General features: G+C 45.5%; 1 protein-coding gene across 1 annotated transcript; it reads right to left on the bottom strand.

Annotated features, from left to right (window-relative positions):
• Positions 1-9,875: 9,875 nt before the first annotated feature.
• On the bottom strand, positions 9,876-26,346 carry LOC141106354 (glutathione S-transferase P 1-like). The gene is made up of 7 exons (XM_073597069.1): positions 26,232-26,346; positions 22,988-23,023; positions 20,616-20,728; positions 20,235-20,322; positions 18,190-18,293; positions 15,375-15,482; positions 9,876-11,733 (listed from the first exon to the last, which is right to left on the bottom strand). Coding segments are annotated over exons 1-7 (636 nt in total). The 5' UTR covers positions 26,233-26,346; the 3' UTR covers positions 9,876-11,547.
• Positions 26,347-26,683: the final 337 nt, after the last annotated feature.

The following is a 26,683-nucleotide window of genomic DNA, read 5'->3' as shown; positions in this document are numbered from 1 at the left end:
CCCCAAATGACCCCATTTTGGAAAGTAGACACCCCAAGCTATTTGCTGAGAGACATGGTGAGTATTTTGCAGCTCTCATTTGTTTTTGAAAATGAAGAAAGACAAGAAAAACATTTTTTTTCTTTTTTCAATTTTCAAAACTTTGTGACAAAAAGTGAGGTCTGCAAAATACTCACTATACCGCTCAGCAAATAGCTTGGGGTGTCTACTTTCCAAAATGGGGTCATTTGGGGGGGTTTTTGCCACCTGGGCATTCCATGGCCTCCGAAACTGTGATAGGCAGTGAAGAGTGAAATCAAAAATTTACGCCCTTAGAAAGCCTGAAGGCGGTGCTTGGTTTTTGGGGTCCCGTACGCGGCTAGGCTCCCAAAAAGTCCCACACATGTGGTATCCCCATACTCAGGAGAAGCAACAGAATGTATTTTGGGGTGTAATTTCACATATTCCCATGGCATGTTTGAGCAATATATCATTTAGTGACAACTTTGTGCAAAAAAAAAAAAAAATTGTCTCTTTCCCGCAACTTGTGTCACAATATAAAATATTCCATGGACTCGACATGCCTCTCAGCAAATAGCTTGGGGTGTCTACTTTCCAAAATGGGGTCATTTGGGGGGGTTTTGAACTGTCCTGGCATTTTATACACAACATTTAAAGCTTATGTCACACATCACCCACTCTTCTAACCACTTGAAGACAAGGCCCTTTCTGACACTTTTGGATTACATGAAAAAATTATTTTTTTTGCAAGAAAATTACTTTGAACCCCCAAACATTATATATTTTTTTAAAGCAAATGCCCTACAGATTTAAATGGTGGGTGTTTCATTTTTTTTTTTCACACAGTATTTGCGCAGCGATTTTTCAAACGCATTTTTTGGGGAAAAAACACACTTTTTTAAATTTTAATGCACTAAAACACACTATATTGCCCAAATGTTTGATGAAATAAAAAAGATGATCTTAGGCCGAGTACATGGATACTAAACATGACATGCTTTAAAATTGCGCAGAAACGTGCAGTAGCGACAAACTAATACATTTTTTAAAAGCCTTTACAGGTTACCACTTTAGATTTACAGAGGAAGTCTACTGCTAAAATTACTGCCCTCGATCTGACCTTCGCGGTGATACCTCACATGCATGGTGCAATTGCTGTTTACATTTGACGCCAGACCGACGCTTGTGTTCGCCTTAGCGCGAGAGCAGGGGGGACAGGGGTGCTTTTTTTTTTTTTCTTTATTATTTTTTTGCTTTTTTATCATGTTTTTAAACTGTTCCTTTCATTTTTTTTTAAATCATTTTTATTGTTATCTCAGGGAATGTAAATATCCCCTATGATAGCAATAGGTAGTGACAGGTACTCTTTTTTGAAAAAATTGGGGTCTATTAGACCCTAGATTTCTCCTCTGCCCTCAAAGCATCTGACCACACCAAGATCCATGTGATAAAATGCTTTCCCAATTTCCCAATAGCGCTGTTTACATCCGGCAAAATCTAAGTCATAAAATGCTCATAGCTTCCAGTTTCTTAGGCCATAGAGATGTTTGGAGCCACTCTGGTCTCTGATCAGCTCTATGGTCAGCTGGCTGAATCACCGGCTGCATTCTCAGGTTCCCTGTTGAGACAGGAGAGCCAGAGAAAAACACGGAAGACGGTGGGGGGGGCATTCCCTCCCACTGCTTGTAAAAGCAGTCTAGAGGCTAATTAGCAGCTAGGATTGCTTTTACATGAAAGCCGACCGCTGGCTGAAAAGAATGATACCAAGATGATACCTAAACCTGCAGGCATCATTCTGGTATAACCACTCAAAGTCGTGAATGGCGTACCTGAAGACCAAAAAATGGTTAACAATAAAGCACAGTAAACGGTAAAGTATAAAAAAATTGCATACCTGAAAAGCAAACATGATAAAACATAATAACAATAAAACATTGCAGAATAGAATACAGTAAAAAAGAGCAGAACAATAGAGAGAATAGAGAGAGAGAGAGAACAATAAAACGACAACTATTTTTTTTTATTTTATATTTTTGTTTGTGTTTTTTTTTTTTTTTTTACACTTTGTTTTGTAACTAACTTTTATAACTGTAACCGGTTCCAGGTTCGGGTCTCTCAAAATGTGATAGCATCTTGGGAGACCCTGTGAATGTGTGCCTAGTCTGTGTAATGCTGTACCCTACGCTAATACTCAACTAGTGAATGGTAGCGTTCAAAACATTCACCAATGCAAAGACCAGGATTGTCAGGACAGGAGGGACAAAAATAGCGGGTGTCACGCTTATATCCGCGCTTGCTGCAGACACAACATCTTTTTTGGGGGGGTTCGTTGGGTAGGGGTACTCGCAGGGGCGGACTGACAACTCATGGGGCCCCCGGGCAGTAGAAGGTCATGGGGCCCCCTGTGTCTCCGCCCACATGCAAGCCACACCTACACAAAGCCCCACTTACATAAATCATGGGGCACACAGTAAGGCACATCACATGGCACACAGCAGAGCACGGGGCACATCATGGGGCACAGGGCATGAGGCCCACAGTAGGGCACATCACAGGACACATAATGGGGCACCCAGCAGGGTTTATTATGCTGTACACATCAGGGCACATTATTGAGCACAGCATGGTGCATCACAGGGGGTACAGGGCACATCAGTGGGTACACAGCGGGGAACATCACAGAGCACATCAGGAGATACACAGCAGGGAGCGGGCCGCACATCACAGGGCATGTGGCAAATAGTAGGGCACACAGCAGGGCACACAGTAGGGCACATCCTTGGGAACAGGACACAGGCGGTACACATCAGGGCACACATCCCAGGGCATGGGGCACACAGTAGAGCACATTACAGGGCACACAGTAGAGCACAACAGGCTGTACACAGCAGGGCACATCACAAGGCACATCACAGGGCAAGGGTCACAGAGTAGGGCACATAAGGGGGTACACAGCAGGGCACATCACAGGCCATGGGGCACGCAGTAGGGCAAATAGCAGGGCACAAACCAAAACACAGGGCACACAGTAGAGCACTGGGATCCTCCAGACTTAATACAGTGTCTCTCAGGGTAGCCATCAGAGGCGAAGGCGACACAGTGGGGGTGGAGGACACAGGAAGACACCGTGGGGGGGTGGGTGGCACAGGGGGACACTGTAGATGGGTGGGTGGCACAGGGGGACACTGTAGGTGGGTTGAGGGCACAGGGGGACACCATGGGGGGGATAGAAGACACAGGGGGACACTGTGGGGGGTGAAGGGCACAGGGGGTCACTGTGGGGGGGTGGGTGAAGGGCACAGGGGGACACTGTGGGGAGGTGGAGGGCACAGGGGGACACTGTGGGGAGGTGGGGGGCACAGGGGGACACTGTGGGGAGGTGGGGGACACTGTGGGGAGGTGGGGGGCACAGGGGGACACTGTGGGGAGGTGGAGGGCTCAGGGGGAAACTGTGGGGAGATGGGGGGGCACAGGGGGACACTGTGGGGAGGTGGAGGGCTCAGGGGGAAACTGTGGGGAGGTGGGGGGCACAGGGGGACACTGTGGGGAGGTGGAGGGCTCAGGGGGACACTGTGGGGAGGTGGAGGGCTCAGGGGGAAACTGTGGGGAGGTGGGGGGCACAGGGGGACACTGTGGGGAGGTGGGGGCACAGGGGGACACTGTGGGGAGGTGGAGGGCTCAGGGGGAAACTGTGGGGAGGTGGGGGCACAGGGGGACACGGTGGGGGGCTCAGGGGGAAACTGTGGGGAGGTGGGGGGCACAGGGGGACACTGTGGGGAGGTGGAGGGCTCAGGGGGACACTGTGGGGAGGTGGAGGGCTCAGGGGGAAACTGTGGGGAGGTGGGGGGCACAGGGGGACACTGTGGGGAGGTGGGGGGGCACAGGGGGACACTGTGGGGAGGTGGAGGGCTCAGGGGGAAACTGTGGGGAGGTGGGGGCACAGGGGGGGCACAGGGGGACACTGTGGGGAGGTGGGGGGCACAGGGGGACACTGTGGGGAGGTGGGGGGCTCAGGGGGAAACTGTGGGGAGGTGGGGGGCACAGGGGGACACTGTGGGGGGGGTGGAGGGCTCAGGGGGAAACTGTGGGGAGGTGGAGGGCTCAGGGGGACACTGTGGGGAGGTGGGGGGGCACAGGGGGAAACTGTGGGGAGGTGGAGGGCTCAGGGGGACACTGTAGGGAGGTGGGGGGCACAGGGGGACACTGTGGGGAGGTGAGGGGCACAGGGGGACACTGTGGGGAGGTGGGGGGCACAGGGGGACACTGTGGGGAGGTGGAGGGCTCAGGGGGACACTGTGGGGAGGTGGGGGGCACAGGGGGACACTGTGGGGAGGTGGAGGGCTCAGGGGGAAACTGTGGGGAGGTGGGGGGCACAGGGGGACACTGTGGGGAGGTGGAGGGCTCAGGGTGAAACTGTGGGGAGGTGGGGGGCTCAGGGGGACACTATGGGGAGGTGGAGGGCTCAGGGGGACACTGTGGGGAGGTGGGGGGGGCACAGGGGGACACGGTGGGGGGCACAGGGGGACACTGTGGGGAGGTGGGGGGCACAGGGGGACACTGTGGGGAGGTGGAGGGCTCAGGGGGAAACTGTGGGGAGGTGGGGGGCACAGGGGGACACTGTGGGGAGGTGGGGGGCACAGGGGGAAACTGTGGGGAGGTGGAGGGCTCAGGGGGACACTGTGGGGAGGTGGGGGGCACAGGGGGAAACTGTGGGGAGGTGGAGGGCTCAGGGGGACACTGTGGGGAGGTGGGGGGCACAGGGGGACACTGTGGGGAGGTGGGAGGCACAGGGGGACACTGTGGGGAGGTGGAGGGCTCAGGGGGACACTGTGGGGAGGTGGGGGGCACAGGGGGACACTGTGGGGAGGTGGAGGGCTCAGGGGGAAACTGTGGGGAGGTGGGGGGCACAGGGGGACACTGTGGGGAGGTGGAGGGCTCAGGGGGAAACTGTGGGGAGGTGGGGGGCTCAGGGGGACACTGTGGGGAGGTGGAGGGCTCAGGGGGACACTGTGGGGAGGTGGGGGGGCACAGGGGGACACGGTGGGGGGCACAGGGGGACACTGTGGGGAGGTGGGGGGCACAGGGGGACACTGTGGGGAGGTGGAGGGCTCAGGGGGAAACTGTGGGGAGGTGGGGGGCTCAGGGGGACACTGTGGGGAGGTGGAGGGCTCAGGGGGACACTGTGGGGAGGTGGGGGGGGCACAGGGGGACACGGTGGGGGGCACAGGGGGACACTGTGGGGAGGTGGGGGGCACAGGGGGACACTGTGGGGAGGTGGAGGGCTCAGGGGGAAACTGTGGGGAGGTGGGGGGCACAGGGGGACACTGTGGGGAGGTGGGGGGCACAGGGGGACACTGTGGGGAGGTGGGGGGCACAGGGGGAAACTGTGGGGAGGTGGAGGGCTCAGGGGGACACTGTGGGGAGGTGGGGGGCACAGGGGGACACTGTGGGGAGGTGGAGGGCTCAGGGGGACACTGTGGGGAGGTGGGGGGCACAGGGGGACACTGTGGGGAGGTGGAGGGCTCAGGGGGACACTGTGGGGAGGTGGAGGGCTCAGGGGGACACTGTGGGGAGGTGGGGGGCACAGGGGGACACTGTGGGGAGGTGGAGGGCTCAGGGGGACACTGTGGGGAGGTGGGGGGCACAGGGGGACACTGTGGGGAGGTGGAGGGCTCAGGGGGACACTGTGGGGAGGTGGGGGGCACAGGGGGGACACTGTGGGGAGGTGGGGGGGCACAGGGGGACACTGTGGGGAGGTGGGGGGCACAGGGGGAAACTGTGGGGAGGTGGAGGGCTCAGGGGGACACTGTGGGGAGGTGGGGGGCACAGGGGGACACTGTGGGGAGGTGGAGGGCTCAGGGGGACACTGTGGGGAGGTGGGGGGCACAGGGGGACACTGTGGGGAGGTGGAGGGCTCAGGGGGAAACTGTGGGGAGGTGGGGGGCACAGGGGGACACTGTGGGGAGGTGGAGGGCTCAGGGGGAAACTGTGGGGAGGTGGGGGGCTCAGGGGGACACTGTGGGGAGGTGGAGGGCTCAGGGGGACACTGTGGGGAGGTGGGGGGGCACAGGGGGACATGGTGGGGGGCACAGGGGGACACTGTGGGGAGGTGGGGGGCACAGGGGGACACTGTGGGGAGGTGGAGGGCTCAGGGGGAAACTGTGGGGAGGTCGGGGGCTCAGGGGGAAACTGTGGGGAGGTGGGGGGCACAGGGGGACACTGTGGGGAGGTGGAGGGCTCAGGGGGAAACTGTGGGGAGGTGGGGGGCACAGGGGGACACTGTGGGGAGGTGGGGGGCACAGGGGGACACTGTGGGGAGGTGGGGGGCACAGGGGGACACTGTGGGGAGGTGGGGGGCACAGGGGGACACTGTGGGGAGGTGGAGGGCTCAGGGGGACACTGTGGGGAGGTGGGGGGCACAGGGGGACACTGTGGGGAGGTGGAGGGCTCAGGGGGACACTGTGGGGAGGTGGGGGGCACAGGGGGACACTGTGGGGAGGTGGAGGGCTCAGGGGGACACTGTGGGGAGGTGGGGGGCACAGGGGGACACTGTGGGGAGGTGGGGGGCACAGGGGGACACTGTGGGGAGGTGGGGGGCTCAGGGGGACACTGTGGGGAGGTGGGGGGCACAGGGGGACACTGTGGGGAGGTGGAGGGCTCAGGGGGACACTGTGGGGAGGTGGGGGGCACAGGGGGACACTGTGGGGAGGTGGAGGGCTCAGGGGGAAACTGTGGGGAGGTGGGGGGCTCAGGGGGACACTGTGGGGAGGTGGAGGGCTCAGGGGGAAACTGTGGGGAGGTGGGGGGGGGCACAGGGGGACACTGTGGGGAGGTGGGGGGCACAGGGGGACACTGTGGGGAGGTGGAGGGCTCAGGGGGAAACTGTGGGGAGGTGGGGGGCTCAGGGGGACACTGTGGGGAGGTGGGGGGCACAGGGGGACACTGTGGGGAGGTGGGGGGCACAGGGGGACACTGTGGGGAGGTGGGGGGCACAGGGGGACACTGTGGGTGGGAAGCTGTGCAGCAACTTTTGAATAGCAGCATGTGGTACAAGCTGCTGCACTTTCCTTCCTAGATGCAGAGTAGCGCGGGAAGCGGCTGTATACAGACCTCTCGTGATGCGCTCCTCCTCCTCGCTGGCCCCTCCTCTTTTCTGTCCGTCCGAGGTGATGACAGATACAAGCACCTGGGATGGACGGGAGGGAAGGAGGGGCCGGCGGGGGGGAGGAGGAGCGCATCACGAGAGGTCTGTATACACTACAGTCTCTTAGCAGTGAGCAGGGACCCGATCTGCCCGTCAATCACAGCTAGCTGACGGGTAGGTCGGGCCCCGAAGTGAAAGCTGCCATGGGGCCCCCTACTGGCCACGGGCCCTCGGTCAGCGTCCGAACTGCCCGATGGTCAGTCCGCCCCTGGGTACTCGGGAGGACATAAAGAAAATGCCTCTCATGCAGCCGACTGCATTTGGTTGGGGATGTGAATGGGGGAATTACGGGCACTGCAGAAGTGGTGGGTTCCCAATTAGGATTGGCGAATGCAGCAGGAAGGGCACTATGGGCACGACGGGCCTGTGTTTGTCTTCTTGGTGGCAGCGGGACACTACTTGTGCTTGCCACCTCACCAGCTTGAACTGCACTTATGGAACTCGCCACGTCACCAAGTGTTACTGCAGTGCTGGTTTGACTACGACCGGGGTGTACTAGGCCGCTGATGCTTGCCAGTTCACCAAAACGCTACCAAAAAATCTGTTAGCGATCGCAGGGATCAGGCCTGACTCTGCGAACGCTGCAGTTATGCGTTTAGTGTTTTGTAAGTGACAGTGATCGATCGATACTGCACTTGGGTGGGCTGGGCTGGGCTGGGCCGGGCGGAGGGGCAAAACGCAGGTGCTAGCAGGTATCTGGGCTGATCCCGCTAACACTGCGTTTTTGGGAACCCTAAACTTCTGGGGACGCCAGTATAGATCCGATCAGATCAGATATTGATCTGTTCAGATACTATACCACTAAGCGAGGTGTACGGTGCGTGCGTGGGTGTTAGCGGTACTGGCGCTAATCTGACGCTGCCTGGGGCTGGTGCTTGCCAGTTCATCAAAACGCTACCAAAAAAACTGTTAGCGATCGCAGGGATCAGGCCTGACTCTGCGAACGCTGCAGTTATGCATTTAGTGTTTTGTAAGTGACAGTGATCGATTGATACTGCACTTGGGTGGGCTGGGCTGGGCTGGGCTGGGCGGAGGGGCAAAACGCAGGTGCTAGCAGGTATCTGGGCTGATCCCGCTAACACTGCGTTTTTGGGAACCCTAAACTGCTGGGGACGCTAGTATAGATTTGATCGGATCAGATATTGATCCGTTCAGATACTATACCACTAAGGGAGGCGTATGCTGCGTGTGTGGGTGTTAGCGGTACTGGCGCTAATCTGACGCTGCCTGGGGCGACGCATAACACTGCCGGGCGATCAGGGGGCTAAACCTTTATTCGGTAATAAACGGCGGTGCCCTGACACTATAAAAAATAAGCGAACTAACCAGCGTCACCCGTAACGGTTATACGGTGATCAGTGGTGAAAGGGTTAACTAGGGGGCAATCAAGGGGTTAAAACATTTATTAGATAGTATATGGGGGTCCCTGTCGCTATAAAACGCTGACGGCGAACCTAAATATTTACGTCCCTAACTAGCGTCACCAGTGACACTAATACAGCGATCAGAAAAATGATCAAATGATCGCTTAGTGACACTGGCGACAGGGGGTGATCAAGGGGTTAAAACTTTATTAGGGGGGGTTAGGGGGGTATCCTAGACCTACAGGGGGCTAACAGTAACTGTCCTACCACTTCTAACTGTCACAAACTGACACCATGCAGTAATCAGAGAAAAAAAAAACAAAAAAAAAAAAACACTGCTTGGTGTCAGTTTGACAGGGGGGGGAGGGGTTATTGGGGGGGATCGGGGGTGTAAAGTGTGCCTGGCATGTTCTACTGTGTGTGTGTGTGTGTATGTGTTGTGCACTCACATGTCTTCTCTCCTCGGCGCCGGAATGGAAACTGCCGAGCCGAGGAGAGATGACATCACATCCTCTGCCTCTGTGTACTACACAGAGGCAGAGGATGTTTCTCATTTGCTGGGAGTGATCACGAGGGGGGGCCACGATCGGAGATCCCCTCATCTCTGATCGCTGCCAGACAAAAGCCGACCGCCGACCGCGGGAAGGCAATCACGTACCAGGTACATGATTTTGCCTGCCCGTGCCATTCTGCTCACATATATAGGCGTGAGGCGGTCGGCAAGTGGTTAACTGTATATAAAGACTTTTTGGTTCTAATAAAGATTCATTCCTGCTTGAACCTCAAGACAGAGCCTTGTCTCATATTTGGGGGAGAATTATTTGTATGGGTTCCTTGTTCAGCTGATTGAAGTGTTCGGTAGCTGCCTTTGTGTTCGGAAATGGAATGTCTTAAACGACTTTAACCCCTTTCATACTCGGGGTGTCGTTACACGATATATCTGTTGAGAACACTGTGTAATTTGTTCCCATGCCTAAGCTCTAAAGTCATCTGACTGAGCCCTTTTTTCCTCTGTATTGACATACTAAGATTTTAAGGAGTCGTAGTTGACTTAAGATTTGGCCTCATATTATATGGTTTTGGTAAATCTAAAGGAAAACTGTATAATGCATGGCCAATTTTACTAAGATTTTAAGGAGTATTAGATTTTATTTCTACTTGGTCAACAAGGAGGGGAGACTACTGCAGCTAATATTTTTTGTCACAGGGTGGAGTGCTTTTCTCAAATTACTAATAATAAGTATTAAAATCTATAACAAAAATAGCAGCCTATATCACAATATGTAAAGAAAAAATACAAACCAGGGTTAAAATGAAAAATGTTTTATTTTTAAAAGAAAAAATATCACAAATTATTTAGGGTTACTACGAGGTCCAGATCCCAGCAATGAGGCTGTTGTAAACTTGTTATTGCTCTCTATCTCTCATGTCACAGTTCTCTAGCGATCCCTGATATAAGTGAAGTTACATAGTTAGTCAGGTTGAAAAAAGACACAAGTCCATCTAGTTCAACCAAAAAAATAAATAAATAAAAAAATAATATCAAACAGTCCCATATACCCAATCCTATACCCACAGCTGATCCAGAGGAAGCGAAAACCCCCAGCAAAGCATGATCCAATTTGCTACAGCAGAGGAAAATATTCCTTCATGACCCCCAAGAGGCAATCGGATTTTCCCTGGATCAGCTTTACCTATAAATGTTAGTACCCAGTTACATTGTGTGCATTTAGGAAAGAATCCAGGCCTTTCTTAAAGCAATCTACTGAGCTGGGAAAGATTGGTAAAAATACCTACTCGCGCATATGGAAAATTAATTAATTGGGGAGCAGCACGTTATAATGGTAAACCAGGAAAGATATGAAAAATAATTATTCAAAGAAAAAAGTCCACCATTATTATCCAATGTGTACGACAGTTATGACACTCCTGTCATGGGAGTCACCTCCATCTGGTGAGTAGGCTGTGTGGCTGGTGATGGCGACTGCTACTTGATGCTTCGCTGTACCCAAGAAAGATTGGTCTAGAAGTTCTATCCACCCAGAAGCTCTGTTTTTAAAGTTTAATTTTTATTCTCTGAACACTATTTTGACACATAACTGTCGTACACATTGGATAATAATGGTGGACTTTTTCTTTGAATTTTGCACATTCGATTAATTTGATCAATTTTTCGCTTATTTTTCACTATTCAGTTGGCAGATATCATTTCACAATTCTCACGATTTCTTTATTTATAATATGTTGTTTTATATAGAGTTATTTTGCACAGGAGCGCGGTTTGTAATTAGACAGCTAATTATTTTTCAAATCTACTGAGCAGGCCAGAACCACCTCTGGCGGGAGTCTATTCCACATTTTCACAGCTCTTACTTTAAAGAAACCTTTCCATATTTGGAGATGAAATCTCTTTTCCTCTAGGCGTAAAGAGTGCCCCCTTGTCCTCTGTGTTGACTGTAAAGTGAATAACTCAACACCAAATTCACTATATGGACCCCTTATATATTTGTACACGTTGATCATATCCCCCCTTAATCTCCTCTTCTCAAGAGAGACATTACTTGTCCTTATCTTTGCTCCTCATTGATGTTACATAGTTACATAGTTAGTAAGGTTGAATAAAGACACCAGTCCATCCAGTTCAACCTGAGAGAGTGTGGGTGCGTGTCTACAATTATCCCTATTTTTTTTAATTTAAGGTACCCATATAGTGCCATCAATCTACGCAGCACTCCACACGTACATTGCAAATTATTACACAATAATTACGCCCACTGTGCTGTCATGACTATTGCTTTGCAAATGTAGTCTGTTGTGTTCCAATATGAAGTGCATTTTTACACAGAGCTTCACAGCTGCCATCTAGGGATTGCTAGAGTAATGTGACATGAGAAAGGGAGCAATAAAGAGCACATGGTTTACTCTAAATAATATAAGAGGTAGACTTCTGTATGGTAAGTCAACATGAACCAGTAGTATTTAGCCTCGTTTTGGAATAAATGGTCTGTTTTTACAGTCCTCAGAGTTCAGATATTCCTTGAGGTTGCTTCGTGATGCAATGCGGGCTTTGTATGCAGTGAGGAGGGGGAATGCAGACAGACAGTCCGGGAAGATATTGAGGTGACCATGAAGGACATCCAGGAGGTTGTAGTCTGCATAGGAAATCTGTAGAAAGAAACATTTGTGATCATCCTATCTTTACTTTTTACGGTGATAATAATATTCTGTCAGCAATCTATGGCTGCACTAAATTAAAAAAATAATGACCTATTTACTCAAACTTGGCACACAGAGTGCCTGTCTCTGTACACTGTATATCAGAGCGGCATTTACTCCTCTCCTCCCCTCCCCATCTATTACTGGTTGTCAAGGATGTTGGCTTTATAGACAGGCTCCTAGCAAGCAGTGACAGTAGGTGGAGCCAAAGGGGAAGATGAAGGGCTAGTTCCCCATCTTATCTGCTCCCCTTGTAATTGAAAGAAAGCAATGGGAGGGTCAATAGTCAAGAGCAGGCTGTCTGTTGCCTATTGAATCCCCCTATTGCCTGCTGTCAATTACAAGGGGAGCGGACCTGATGGGGAACTAGTGTGTACTAGTGTGTGAACTCTGAATCCCCATCAGGCTCTGTCCTCGCCGGCCACCAAACTCATCAGCCACTGTGTTGTCTGTGTGACAGCTGTAGTGTCAGGAGAGAGGTCACCTGCCCTGAGGATAGAGTGTCTGTAATTATCTGTAGGACTTCAGTACACCTCTGCACAGTAAATGTTGGTTCTTGCCCTAGTTTTATGTACCGGCAGTTGCTGGCAATTACCAGCTGTCACTATGGTAGCCAGAAATTGCTGTGTAACATTGTTACATTTGTATCTACGCTGTTTTATTGATCTGCAGATCAAAAAGGGATAGATTCAATCTGTTTAGGATATCAGTTAAAGCAACCTAACAAGTATAAAAACAAGTTTTTGTTCCTATTAACTCCCTATTAACCTATTGTTTTTCCTAAACAGTCCTAATTGACTTCTTTTTCACTTTTTTTCCCTAATGATTTTCTTGTTTATTTCTATTTTGTAACAATTAAAATTTAAGCTTTTTTACAATCATTATGATTATTTTTTAGTGTGACATTAAAGGAGAAGTGAGGGATTCTTAAAAAAAAAATACTCTCCTCTATGCTGCAGCATCAGTCTGACTCTAAGCCTGAGAAATGGCTCTAAGCCTGAGAAATGAGCGATCACATGAACACTTATCGTTCGGATCTCGGTTCGCTCTGAGCACTGTCAGCCACCGTTCTCTGCACTGCCCCTCCAGTGCTCACTGGAGCGTTAGGCTGAAGAGGGGGTGGGAGCGGAGGGTGGGGTGCTGAGAAGCTGAGCCAGCTGCCGGTCAGGCATCTGGGTGGATCCCAACAGTTGGCAGGGGGCGTTAGTCCTTTGTCAGCTGATTCTGGGTCAAACAAGAGCACAAGTAAGTACACTCCTTTGACCATACTTCTCTTTTAGTGCAACAAAAAATTATTTCATTTGTGAATAACTTTGCATTATTTTGTTATATATATATATACACATATATATATATATATATATATATATATATATATATATATATATATATATATATATATATATATATATATATATACACACATATATATATATATATATATATATATATATATATATATATATATATATATATATATATATATATATATATATATTTTTTTTTTTTTTTTTTACTAACACTGATCAAAGTAGAAAAAGTGTATATATTTTTAATTTTGCTACACTTTTTGTCTATGGATTGCTTACAAAATAAAAATAAGTTTTATAAGACAATATCACTAACATAAAGCCTTATTTGTGATGTATTAGTAATGACAAAGTTATTGTTTTAAAAACAGGCTCATAACAGAAGTGTAAAAATTGCCCTGGTCCATTTGGGAGACATCTGAAATAGTTACAATTGAAAATGAGTACTACACACTCCAGCCAATTGAGACACAATTGCCCCATTCTTCTATACCTTTAAATCTCACAAAGACCATTCAAAATGTCCACAGTATTTTGGTATATTTGAGAAACATTTACAATGTTAAGAATCAGTTTTTTTAACAGTCTGTTTCCTCTGAACCATACCAGGACAAAGGGACTGAAGTTGGCTAATATACACTATATTGTCAAAAGTATTGGGATTCCTGCCTTTACATGTACATACACACTATAATAGCTTCAACTCTTCTGGGAAGGCTGTCCACAAGGTTTAGGAGTGTGTCTATGGGAATGTTTGACCATTCTTCCAGAAGCACATTTGTGAGGTCTGACACTGATTTTGGATGAGAAGGCCTGGCTCGCATTCTCCGCTTTAATTCATCCCAAAGGTGTTCTATCGGTTTGAGGTCAGGACTCTGGCTCTAATCATGTGCTTCTAGAACAGAAAGATATTGAAGAAATTGTGCAGGCCAGTCAAGTTCCTGCACCCCAAACTCGATAATCTTGCTTTGTGCACTGGTGCGCAGTCATGTTGGAACAGGAAGGGGCCATCCCCAAACTGTTCCCACATAGTTGGGAGCATGAAATTGCCCAAAATGTCTTGGTATGCTGACGCCTTAAGAGTTCCTTTCACTGGAACTAAGGGGCCAAGCCTAACCCCTGAAAAACAACCCCACACCATAATCCCCCCTCCACCAAATGATTTGGATCAGTGCACACAACAAGGTCCATAAAGACATGGATGAGCGAGTCCTGACCTCAACACAGTAGAAAACTTTTGGGATGAATTAGAGCGGAGACTGCTAGCCAGGCCTTCTTGTCCAACATCAAAGAATGGTCAAACATTCCCATAGACACACTCCTAAACCTTGTGGACAGCCTTCCCAGATGAGTTGAAGCTGATAACTGCAATGGGTGGGTCAACTCAATTTTGAACCCTACGGACTAAGACTGAGATGCCATTAAAGTTCATGTGTGTGTGTAAAGGCAGGCATCCCAATACTCTTGACAATATATATATATAAAGGCGCCTAATCTGGCCAGATCAAGCAGTTATTTCATTTCTATGGAGCAGCTGCTGACAGGCCAATGCTCAGTGGACACAGGTCAGATAGATGATTAAATATCCAGTCACATTGCACTTGATTTTCCTAAAACTGAAGAGTGCAAAAGTTGGCACAGCTCTGCATAGAAACCAATCAGCTTCCAGGTTTTTTGTCAAAAGCTTAATTGAATGAGCTGTAGTTAGAAGCTGATTGGTTCACATTCAGAGCTGCACCCGTTTTTCTACTTCCAAGTTTTAGTAAATCAACACTATTGCTTCCTCAGTGGTCATCAACCCTGTCCTCAGGACCCACTAACAGGCCAGGTTTGCAAGATAATTGAAATACATCACAGGTGATATCATTTGTTGCTCAGTGATTGCAGTATTCTAGTCTGCATCTCCCCAAGGTAATACATAAAACCTGGCCTGTTAGTGGACCCTGAGGACAGGGCTGATGACCACTGCTCTACAGCATGCTTAGTGCCATCTCCTTCTCCAAAATCTAAACAAGAATGTTTGGCTAATTACTAATTGTGATCACACTCTTGGAAGTTTTTTAGCAATGATTCATGCAATACATCACCAGTGCAATGGGTGATTTTTGGTTACACTGCTAAAAATCATCTATGTGGTTTGGGTCTGGTGTTCTTGTGCTCATCAGGTGTTCTGATATACAGTATGTGGACTTAATATCAGCACTACCAATTAAACCCATATAGTTCCTCTCCTCAGATCTTTTACTCAGTTTACTTTACTGATATTAGCTGCTGAGTTACCTTGTCTCCCACCAGAAACTTGGTTCCATTCGAATTTTTAGAAAGGATCCTTTCAAATGCTGATAGCTGATTTGGTAGATCCTTTTCATATTTCTCCTTCCCAGTTTCCTGTTAAACAAAAGTGACTTTAATAAGAACATCTCAGTAATTGTAATAACTTTTATTCAGTCTATTTATATTGAAGACCATTTCCTATCCCATTTTTGTGTTTAACTTTATTTTAGGCCTGGTTCACAGTGATTTATTTCTGCAGTGCTTTTTTTGATGTGTTTTGCATTTTTATGCTTTTTTCATTGGGACAAATTTGTTGTTGGGCGGATTAAAAAATGCAAAACGTGGCATAAATGCGGCAAAAAGACACTACATGCTTTTTTATAGCTTCTCCATTGAAGGCTATTGAAGCAAAAACATACCGTCTTGCTTTTCAAAAAGTCCCTGACCCTTTCCAAAAGTAGCGGCAGATGTGAACGTGTCCCATAGGAAACCATGTTGAATGGACTGTAGTGTGTTTCTGCAAAAAGCACTAAAAAAAAATGTATAGGTGTGAACCAGCCCTATGAAATGCCCATGATTGCCTGCATACATCAAATCAGGCAGATAGAGGAAGTACTGAAAGGAGAAAAAAAAATTATACTGCAGGAGTTATTGGCACAAAATCATGTGTGCAATAGGGATGCCCTCAAGGTCCATTCTGAACTTTGGTTGGTGCGTTCTTCTGAACATTGCACTCTGTGCCATTTCAGTGGGAGCGTCATATATAGTAGTCAATTACCAAAGGGAGGGCTGCATGCTCACCTTTCTGTACCTTTCCTGGCATGGCAGGCTGCATGTTCAGATAAGGATCTGGTATGGATTTTGGGGGACCCATTTTTTTATTTATTTTTTGCACAGGATCCCCTTTGACATCCATGTCAGACTTGCATTTTATTTATTGTGTGTGGTGTTTCCCATTAACATCTATACCAAACCCTTATTTAGGATATACAGTATCTGTTATATATGAAGAGAAATCCCCAGCCATTTTGTTACAAAAGGAAGTGGGTAGCCAAATCTGTTATTTGCTGGCAATTTAAACAACATTTTTTTTTTCTTTGCAAGTGTCAGTTTTGCTGTAGTAGGTTGTATACCTGGCATCCCAGGCATGTTATTTAAAGGAATTTTGCATTTTTACAGTTTCATTTTAACCACTTCAGCCCTGGAAGAAGTGGCTGCTGAATGACCGGGCCATTTTTTGCGATTGGGCACTGCGTCGCTTTAACTGACAATTTTGCGGTCGCGGGACGTTGTACCCAAACAAAATTGACGTCCTTTTTTTCCCACAAATAGAGCTTTCTTTTGGTGGTATTTGATCACCTCTGCGGTTTTTATTTTTTGCGCTATACACAAAAAAATTTTTTTCAAAAAAAAGCAATATTTTTTACTTTTTGCTATAATAAATATCCCCCAAAAATATATCTATAATAAACTATTTGTTTCCTCAGATTAGGCTGATATGTTTTCTTCTACATATTTTTGGTAAAAAAAATAAATAATCGCAATAAGCGTATATTGATTGGTTTTTGCAAAAGTTATAGCGTCTACAAAATAGGGGATAGTTTTATGGCATTTTTATTATTCATTTTTTTTTTTTTGTAATGGCGGCGATCTGCGTTTTTTATCATGACTGCGACATTATGGCGGACAGAGCGGACACTTTTGACACTATTTTGGGACCATTGTCAATTATACAGCGATCAATGCTATAAAAATGCACTGCTTACTGTGTAAATGACACTGGCAGGGAAGGGGTTAACCACTAGGGGGCGATGAAGGGTTTAGTGTGTCCTAGGGAATGATTTTAACTGTGGGGGGGCTGGGCTTTAAGTGACATTACATCGATCACTGCTCCCGATGACAGGAAACCGTGATCTCTGTCATGTCACAAGGCAGAACAGGGAATGCCTTGTTTACATAGGCACTTAACCGTTCTGCAGCGACCGCGGGCACCTGGCGGACATTGAGTCGTGCGTGCTGGCACGGCGGCAAATTCAAAGGGACGTGCAGGTACGCCCATTTGCGCAGCCGTGCCATTCGGCCGAGGTAAATGTACATGCGGCGGTCAGCAAGCGGTTAAGCATTACTAAAATTGCTGCTCCCCAACAAATTTTAAAAAAACTAAAAATTTGAGTTAGTACATGTTCCCTAGGGCAGTGCCCAGCCCCCAATGCAATTTGATTACCACTTCCTCGCCTATTAGCCTAGAAAATAGCTAGGTGGATAGCACCCCACTGTCAGAACCAGCGTGGGGGCAGCCACACGAGAACCTAGTAGCATGCAGCCTCTCTGGGGAGAACCTCCTTGATTGCTACTAGAACACTCCTGTTCCAGTGGGGTCCTCAAGCATCAGATCCCTCCACCTGATCACCAGTAGTACCAGAGCTACTCTGGACTTCACTAAGAGGGATGCTTTTTATAAGGGAACTTACCCTTATAAAAAGTAGTTGTTTGTGTTCTGAACTGTTTTACTGATGCAGTGATTCTGTTGTAGTTTCTCTCATAGACACTATGCTATGCAGCCACTTGTTACCCTGACTGAGCCACAGAGACATTGCTGTGAAGAGTCCATGTTTGTGCAGATTTCATAATCTGTTTTGTAATATTCTGCAGTGTATGCATGCTCATCTCAAATTTGCTTTGCATTGTTGCTTCTAACTTTGCAATTATTTATTAGACTGCAACTTACAGTTACTCCCTGCCCTATCATTCAGACAATTACCTATTCTGTTACACATGTAAAAAAAAAAAATTCAAATATTGCTTTTTGGCCCATACGTACAAATTCAAAGAACACAAAGCGGCCCAATTTCTGTCTCAGGTCTTCCACCCCATCGTTTACCATGTCAATGACAGCGACCTCATGATCATTGCTTCCAGCAACACCTGAATGACAAGATGAAAGTGTATAAGTAAAGCTACATAAAATCATTATTAAGGAGCTCTTGTTATAAATGGATAATCATCCTCTATTGTAGATTGTATACTTTATTGACTAGCCTAATTTGCAAGATTTTCTCAAACCGTATTAAATTAGGCTTATTGGTTTATCTCTATTTCTTGTGATATATACCTGAGGTGGCAGGCTTAGGAGGCAAAAGTAAGTGACTACTCTTACCTTTTACTGTTACTGTTACATGTTGGCGAGGTTGAAAATCAAGTCCAACCTATGTGTGTGATTTTATGTCAGTATTACATTGTATATCCCTGTATGTTTTGGTCGTTCAGGTGCTTATCTAATAGTTTTTTGAAATTACTGATGCTCCCTGCTGAAACCACCGCCTGTGGAAGAGAATTCCTCATCCTTGCCGCTCTTACAGAGCATGACATAATAAAAATTTGTTATCACAAAGGGGCCCCTTTGCCCTTTTGTGATAACAAATTTTTATTATGTCATGCTTTTTGCATTATGCTCAAATAATTGATGTATGCCTTATGTTTGGATCTATGTATACCTAAACATGAGTATTTTTTTCTTGTGATTTATAGTATAATATGATGCCACACCTAAAGTCTCCTGAAGAAGCTCCACAGAGCGAAACATGTTGAGAAAGTGGTATTGTTCATGCATTATGTCTCATTGGATTTTATGAGTTTCTGTATCTAGTCTTGTCTTGTGTTTTGTTTTTTTAAAATAATGTATAATAAAATTTTGTTTTATGCAATATTGTTGATGAATTGATAATCCCTTACTACTTATACAAACACCTTTAAAGTCCCGAGGTTTGTTACCTCAAAGCCCCCCATTTGTTTTCATTAAAATAAATTATGATCTCCCCTGGGCTAGAATGATGCTGTACTTATCAGTTTTACCAGTTTAAATACCAAGCTAAATGAAACCTTTATTACAGGTAATTCAATTTTTTCATTTATAATGCACTGCCAACATATGTCAAAGGAACAAAAACCAGACCTGGACCTTTTTTTTTTTTCTTTTCACAACACACAGTATATGTTGTGTGTTGCAGTGCAGATCTATCGGCACCTATTGTACTGTGTCTGGAAAGAGTAAGCAAGGGTTATAGCAACTCTAATGTGTCTTTGGATAAAGTAAGCAAGGATTAGAACCTTTGTCTTTTGTTTTTATCACTGTACTGTGTAAGAGATTCATTTTCTATTCCAGTGACCATTGTCACTAGGACTGAAAAAGGAAAAAAATTAAATTAAAAAATGTGAATTGTTGCCATAACGGTAATAGAGGAGAAATCTTCCAATAGGGACATTTTTCTTAGTGGTAGCGTTTTAGTTTGGAGAACATTTTCCATACTTTGTAGTGACTTCCTCTTACTTCCTGTTGTGCCTTGACACAGGAATTTTACCCATTCAAAAAAGTTTTGGCTTTACTTTAATTCATTACTTTACTTTTTATTCATGCCATGGGGGATAGTGTGGAAGGGTTGAAGGTGAAAGGATTAGGCAGAAACTGCTGTGTTCTACCCAACATCAGGACAGGATCTAGTAAAATTGTGTTCTTTAAAGAAGGTTTTAAAAGCTCATGTAGAATGTGAAAAAGTAGCTGACTTGAATGAGTTCTCACTGCATTCTGGTTCTGGAGAGGTGAAACTAAATATAATAATCAGCTTCACTGTATGCAACAGCCCTACCCAAAAACCTTTATACATCCGACTTTAGCTGAAGCTAATCACAAATGGATACTGTGATACTTAATGAAGATAGGGTTGTGAACCATCATTTTCCAAGGACACAGTATACATCCAAGTTTTTGTGCTCTTGCAATTGGGTAAAGCGGAAGCATGACCCATTTGGGACATTATTCAGAAAAAAGAAAAAAAGTATATAGCAGTGGTATGCAATAAATAGACTCACCAAATTTGCGTCCTAGGTATCTCAGGATGGCGTTGCTCTGATACAGAACAAAGTCTCCATCACTGAACTGAGGCAGCTGACCAAACACCTGTGAAAGATCATATCAGATTTAGGGGAAACATTCTCTCATGGCTCAACAATCCCATAAACAAAAAAAAAAACAGTCATTCCCAACACTGCTTTTATGTTCGTGGAACCTTGGTGGAAAAACTTCCACCCAAACCAATACTCCCACCACCATTTCTTAGCTTTGCCAGAGGTACCTTCTAAGATATTTGATACTTCATAGACATCACAGTCATCTTACACTTCTGCTGGAATAGTAGGTAGGGGATCATCTAATGTCTCTAGGTGCCTAAAAGGTTTTAAAATTGAACTTACTGATTCTTTCTTCAAAGGACATTTTCCAGCAAACCAATCAGGAAGCTGTATCACATCCTCGGTCCACTTAGCGCCATTATCAGCTAAGATCAGACGAATGGGTTCCCCTCTTCCTATTGGTAAACATACAGATTTAATTAACAGGAGCTAGAATGATAACAGTTGGATTTTTTTATTTGCCATGGTTAACAGATTCTTCACTTTCTTAAAAAGTAATCACATTGAAACACAGTAATGAATGAGTTCTGGGAATTAAAACAAACAACACAACAACATTATTAAGTGGTCAATCTTAAAGTACTCAAAGCAAAACTAAAGGCAAAACTTTTTTTTCATTTTGTCTATATATATATATATTAGTACCTTTTCATGTGACGCTGAAGAAATGACACTCTGCTACAATGTAAAGTAGTGAGTGTAGAGCTTGTATAACAGTGTGAATTTGCTGTCCCCTCAAAATAATTTAACACACAGTGAACATTTCCAAATTGGGCCCAAAGTGTCAATATTTTGCGTGGCCACCATTATTTTCTAGCACTGCCTTAACCCTCTTGGACATGGAGTTCACCAGAACTTCACAGGTTGACATTTCCACTCCTCCATGACGACATCACAGAGCTGGTGGATGTTAGAGACCTTGCGCTCTTCCACTTTCCGTTTGAGGATGCCAACCAGATGCTCAATAGGGTTTAGGTCTGGAGACATGCTTGGCCAGTCCATCACCTTTACCCTCAGCTTCTTTAGCAAGGCAGTAGTCATCTTGGAGATGTGTTTGGGGTCGTTATGTTGGAATTTTACTCTGCAGACCAGTCTCCGAAGGAAGGGGATCATGTTCTGCTTCAACATGTCACAGTACATATTGACATTCATGGTTCTCTCAATGAACTGTAGCTCCCCAGTGGCGGCAGCACTCATGGAGCCCCATACCATGACACTCCCACCACCATGCTTGACTGTAGGCAAGACACACTTGTCTTTGTACTCCTCACCTGGTTGCCACCACATGCGCTCTACACCATCTGAACCAAATAAGTTTATACTGGTCTCATCAGACCACAGGACATGGTTCCAGTAATCCGTGTCTTTATTCTGCTTGTCTTCAGCAAACTGTTTGCGGGCTTTCTTGTTCATCTTTAGAATAGGCTTCTTTCTGGGACGACAGCCATGCAGACCAATTTGATGCAGTGTGCAGCGTATGGTCTAAGCACTGACAGGCTGACCCCCCCCCCCTTCAACCGCTGCAGCAATGCTGGTAGCACTCATATGTCTATTTCCCAAAGACAACCTCTGAATATGATGCTGAGCACATGCACTCAACTTCTTTGGTCGACCATGGCGAGGCCTGTTCTGAGTGGAACCTGTCCTGTTAAACTGCTGTATGGTCTTGGCCTCAGTGCTGCAGCTCAGTTTCAGGGTCTTGGCAATTTTCTTATAGCCTAGGCCATCTTTATGTAGAGCAACAATTCTTTTTTTCAGATCCTCAGAGAGTTCTTGGCCATGAGGTGCCATGTTGAACTTCCAGTGACCAGTATGAGAGAGTGAGAGCGATAACACCAAATATAACACACCTGCTTCCCATTTACACCTGAGACCTTGTAACACTAACGAGTTACATGACACCGGGGAGGGAAAATGTCTAATTGGGCCCAATTTGGACATCTTAACTTAAGGGTGTACTCACTTTTGTTGGCTCGCGGTTTAGACAATAATGGCTGTGTGTTGAGTTATATTGAGGGGACAGCAAATTTATACTGTTATACAAGCTGTACACTCACTACTTTACATTGTAACAAAGTGTAATTTCTTCAGTGTTGTCACATGAAAAGATATAATAAAATATTTACAAAAATGTGAGGGGTTTACTCACTTTTGTGATATACTGTGTGTATTGCAGGGCAATGCAGATGGGTGCTAAGCCCTGTCAACATGCATTGTAGTTTTATTAGATGCTAATGGTTTGGACAGTGGTGGCTGGTGCCCCATTTTTGGGGGGGGGGCGGCAAACAAACCTTCCCCCCGCCAGGTCTGCATTTACCCCATCTAGGTCGCGGCTTCCCCAGCTTCTCCTCCCGGCCAATCTGGTCCTAAGACCCACTTCCTGTCCTGATTGGCCGATAGGAGAAGCCAGAAGACAATAGCTAATGTTGACTCGCTAATGTCACAAATGGGTGGGCACCGGGAGCAGTGCTCTGCACCTCGAGCCCAACCTTTTTGAAGCCAATTAGAGCCTCAGGCATGTGCTTCAAAAACTCGTAGAAATCTATGTGTCTGGACCCCCGAATGGAGATTAGGGGGCAGCGCATGGAGATTTGGATATGGCAGCCTGTACAAGGAATATAATAAAATACACTAGTAAGAAATGATTTACTTACCTCTCAGTGGGAAATAAGTTAAAACAAATCCAGACACTGCAAAACAAGAAAAAATAAAGAAACTCAATTATTAAACATAACATTAAAAATTACATGGATATGTAAATTTGGGGACCTTGTTATATGCAGTGTGTTCAGTACTTCTCTGATCCGCATATTATATTTTGGTGCCCGACACGGCAAAGAAATTTTCATTTGCAAAGAAAACTAATATCTTTTACGAAGGGGTTGCCGGCATCTTTCACTTTGGCCAGTAGCTGAAAAGATTAAAGTGGAATTGCAGGCAAAACCTAACTATCCCTGAAACTGTCCCCTCCCCCCTCCTAACACCTATGCTACCTAACCTGTGTAAGATAGAGGTTTATACTGACCTATCAAGTCTGGTCTTGTGATCTGACTCCCCTGTGTCAGCCAGTACAGCTGCTGATGACAGAAGGGAGTGCAGGCAACAGATGGGCCATTAAAGTCTATCGGTGACATCATATTCCCACGCATTTCCATCTATTGTCAAAACTCACCTTCTCTCCCCTGCAGCTGGCATTGGCTGCCACAGAGGAGATCACATGACCAGAGCAGCCTGCAAATAGGTATGTCTACAACATTTTCTTAAGTTCACAGTAGTGCAGAGAGCTGCACTGTTCTGTAGAAAAGACTTGCTGATCTCTGTAAGGGCACACAGAAAACAATGATTTTCTATGTGTCCTGTTCACATTTCTACATTAATTGGCAGAGCAGTGTTGAAAAATGCAACCTGTCTGCATTTTTACGCAGCCATCTGACCCTGTGTCGCTATGCATGGCTGATGAGCAGCCATTCATAAAAATTAATGGAATGTCACTTTTTGACATTCCATTAAAGTTCAGGAAAGAAAGGGGAAAAAAGTGCCTGCATTGTAAAAACGCAAAGCAACGTCCCCCATCTGTGGTCAAAACCTGCAGAGGAAAAAATAGAAAGTTTTACGCTGTAGGTAGTGACAATCCACCCTTGCACTGGTTAGTTAGAATAGGTGTTGGGAGGGGGATGGGAACAGAGTTTGATCAAAATTCTACGTCAATGGTGAAAACTTAAACCTTGAACCAGGTGTGTATATAGCGCAAATCCACTGCCTACCCATAACTGATGCCAGTGTAATGAGGGATATAGTGGTGCCTCTGCCAGCTGTCCAAATATAATAGCTGGCAGGGGAGATTCATCCTTCTATGCTGTTTAACATGGATAGAGAAATATATGCATGTATGGCCAGTTTAAGGCTGCAGCCTGCCTAGGTATTTCTTTACTTCTGAGTATGCCTAAGCTCCTGTTACGGGGTTAACTTCTGATTTATGAATATTTATCAAGCCAGCCAATCACACAAGAGTTTGTCCTAGTGGCGTAAGTTGGTGAGCACAGGGCACACAGAAGCCAACATAGTATCACTAGAGCAGATAATATCTTGAGGATCAGAGAAAGGATCAGAAGCCAGCCTGAGTCATGGGGATGAAATAGTTACATACCTAATCTGGTTGAAAAAATACACAAGCCCATCCAGTTCAACCAACAGAGGGTTTACAGCCCAAAATATATAGGAAGGAGCAATCAGGATACTCCAAATCACATCATTTTGCAATTGTTCATTTTGCAAGGGAATTTGCCCCAGAGCTGGATAAATGAGGTAAAGCTCTGCTGGCTTCCGACATCCAATCATGTGCAAGCAAAAATGCGTTTAGTTATTTTTTCATTTTTCTTGCACGTGATTGGATATCCTTTTTAAAAGTTAAACTTCACGATATTTACTAAGCTCTAGGGCAAATTCCCTTGCAAAACTAACAGTCTATTTACCTTTACTAAATCAACCCCGTGGTGTGATGTGGGGTATCCTGATTGTTCTTTCCTATATACTTTGGGCTGAAAATAAATTGATGTTCAATCTATGTCTATAAACAGAACTGGTGCCCAAGTTATTTCTACAAACATCTTAGAGAAATAACCAGTCCTAAGGTGAAATTACTTGAAACCAGCAGCAAAGCAAGTGGACTAAAACATTTATTTATCTCGCCATCTATCCCAAACATTGCCCTGGGTTCTTTAATACTGTAGACTATTAGACTATCTTTTGAGCTCATGAAAAGACTATAAGGGAAATGGTTCAGCCAAGGGGCATCATTCAAAAATGATTCAGTCAATCGTGGCATATATATATATATATATATATATATATATATATATATATATATATATATATATATATATATATTCTATAAATCTCTAATGTGGAGGGCTCATTGGTTCTACACCTTTTCGGATCATTGGGATTTTTTTTTAATACTTAGTTTTACCACCGGTGGGATGTTTTTTTTGTTTGTTTTTTCAGTAGTTGTCAAAATTAAAGGTTGCAAGAACAGCCTCTTATTTCAAAATTGTAACAAACTCTTATTTAAAGGGACCACATTTCTAAAAGATTCAGCAGTGATTACATTAAAATAAAATCACTTTTTTTTTTAAAGTGTTACATTTCAAAAATCATAGGGGTTGATTTACTGAAGGAAAATAGACTGTGTACTTTGCAAGTACAGTTGCAGTCATTTTACCCAGAGCTTAGGGAATATGGTGAAGCTCTGCTGATTTCCATCATCCAATTCTTTGCACCAGATTGAGTATTCTTTACAAAGTGAAGCTTCACCACATTCACTAAGCACTGGGGTAAATGAGAGCAACTGCACCTGAAAAAAGCACATTCTTTTTGCCTTTAGTAAATCAACCCCTAGTCTTTCTGACAGATTATTCTGTGCAAAACTCGCTTTCAGATGCATCAATTTTCTGTATTGATTTGTATTAGCATTCTTTAACTGATAAGATTGCAAGTTTAAATGCTGCCTGACCTTGGTCAAACAAGGAAAGCCATCAGCCATGGACAAATGTCAAAGGACGTAAAGATCTATATTTCTAAAATTGGTGTTTTTTTCCCCATTTTATTTTTTAATTTCAGCTTGCACGAACAGCCTCTTATTTTAAGCACTGCAATGTTAAATGTTTCACAAATGATTCAATTAAAACTAAAAACATTTTTAAAATAGTGTTTAAATTTCAAAAATCATAGTCTTTCTGGAGGATTATTCTGTACAAGACTCTCTCAGAGTTCATATCAGTTACCTGTATATTCTGCATTCAGTTGTACTGGTAAGGTAGCAAGTCATTTTACCTGACTGTAGTAAAGAAAGTAGAGCTAACAGCCATAGACAGGCAAAAGAAGTGAAGATCTACTTACTATTGTTTGTCCAGCTGGTGTGCTGTTGTCAGAAATGAGTAGCGTAGTATCTCTCCCTGCTGACTGCGCTAGACTCCAGTGCCAAAGGTCTTTATAGAAAGCAGCTACTGCTGAGTCATAGTGATTTTTACTAACTAAAAGGTATGAGGGGAGGAGCAGAAACAACGATCACGGAAAGCAGGCAACGTGCTGGTTTTTCCTGTATTATAGTAGAAATAAAATGTTACATAGTAGGTGAGGTTGAAAAAAGACAAGTCCATCAAGTCTTTATAGAAAGCAACTACTGCAGAGTCATAGTGATTTTTACTAACTAAAAGGTATGAGGGTAGGAACAGAAATGATTAGGGATGCATACAAACACATGAATCGCGCTAATAAGTGAACATAAACAATGAATAAAACGAAGTGAAATATTAATCACTACACAAATTATATGATATATAATAACCAGA

This window comes from Aquarana catesbeiana, linkage group LG08 (assembly GCF_042186555.1).
Source record: "Aquarana catesbeiana isolate 2022-GZ linkage group LG08, ASM4218655v1, whole genome shotgun sequence".
Taxonomy (NCBI): Eukaryota; Metazoa; Chordata; class Amphibia; order Anura; family Ranidae; genus Aquarana; species Aquarana catesbeiana.
Note: the sequence above shows the minus strand (reverse complement) of the source record. Positions and strands in the feature narration are given on the sequence as shown.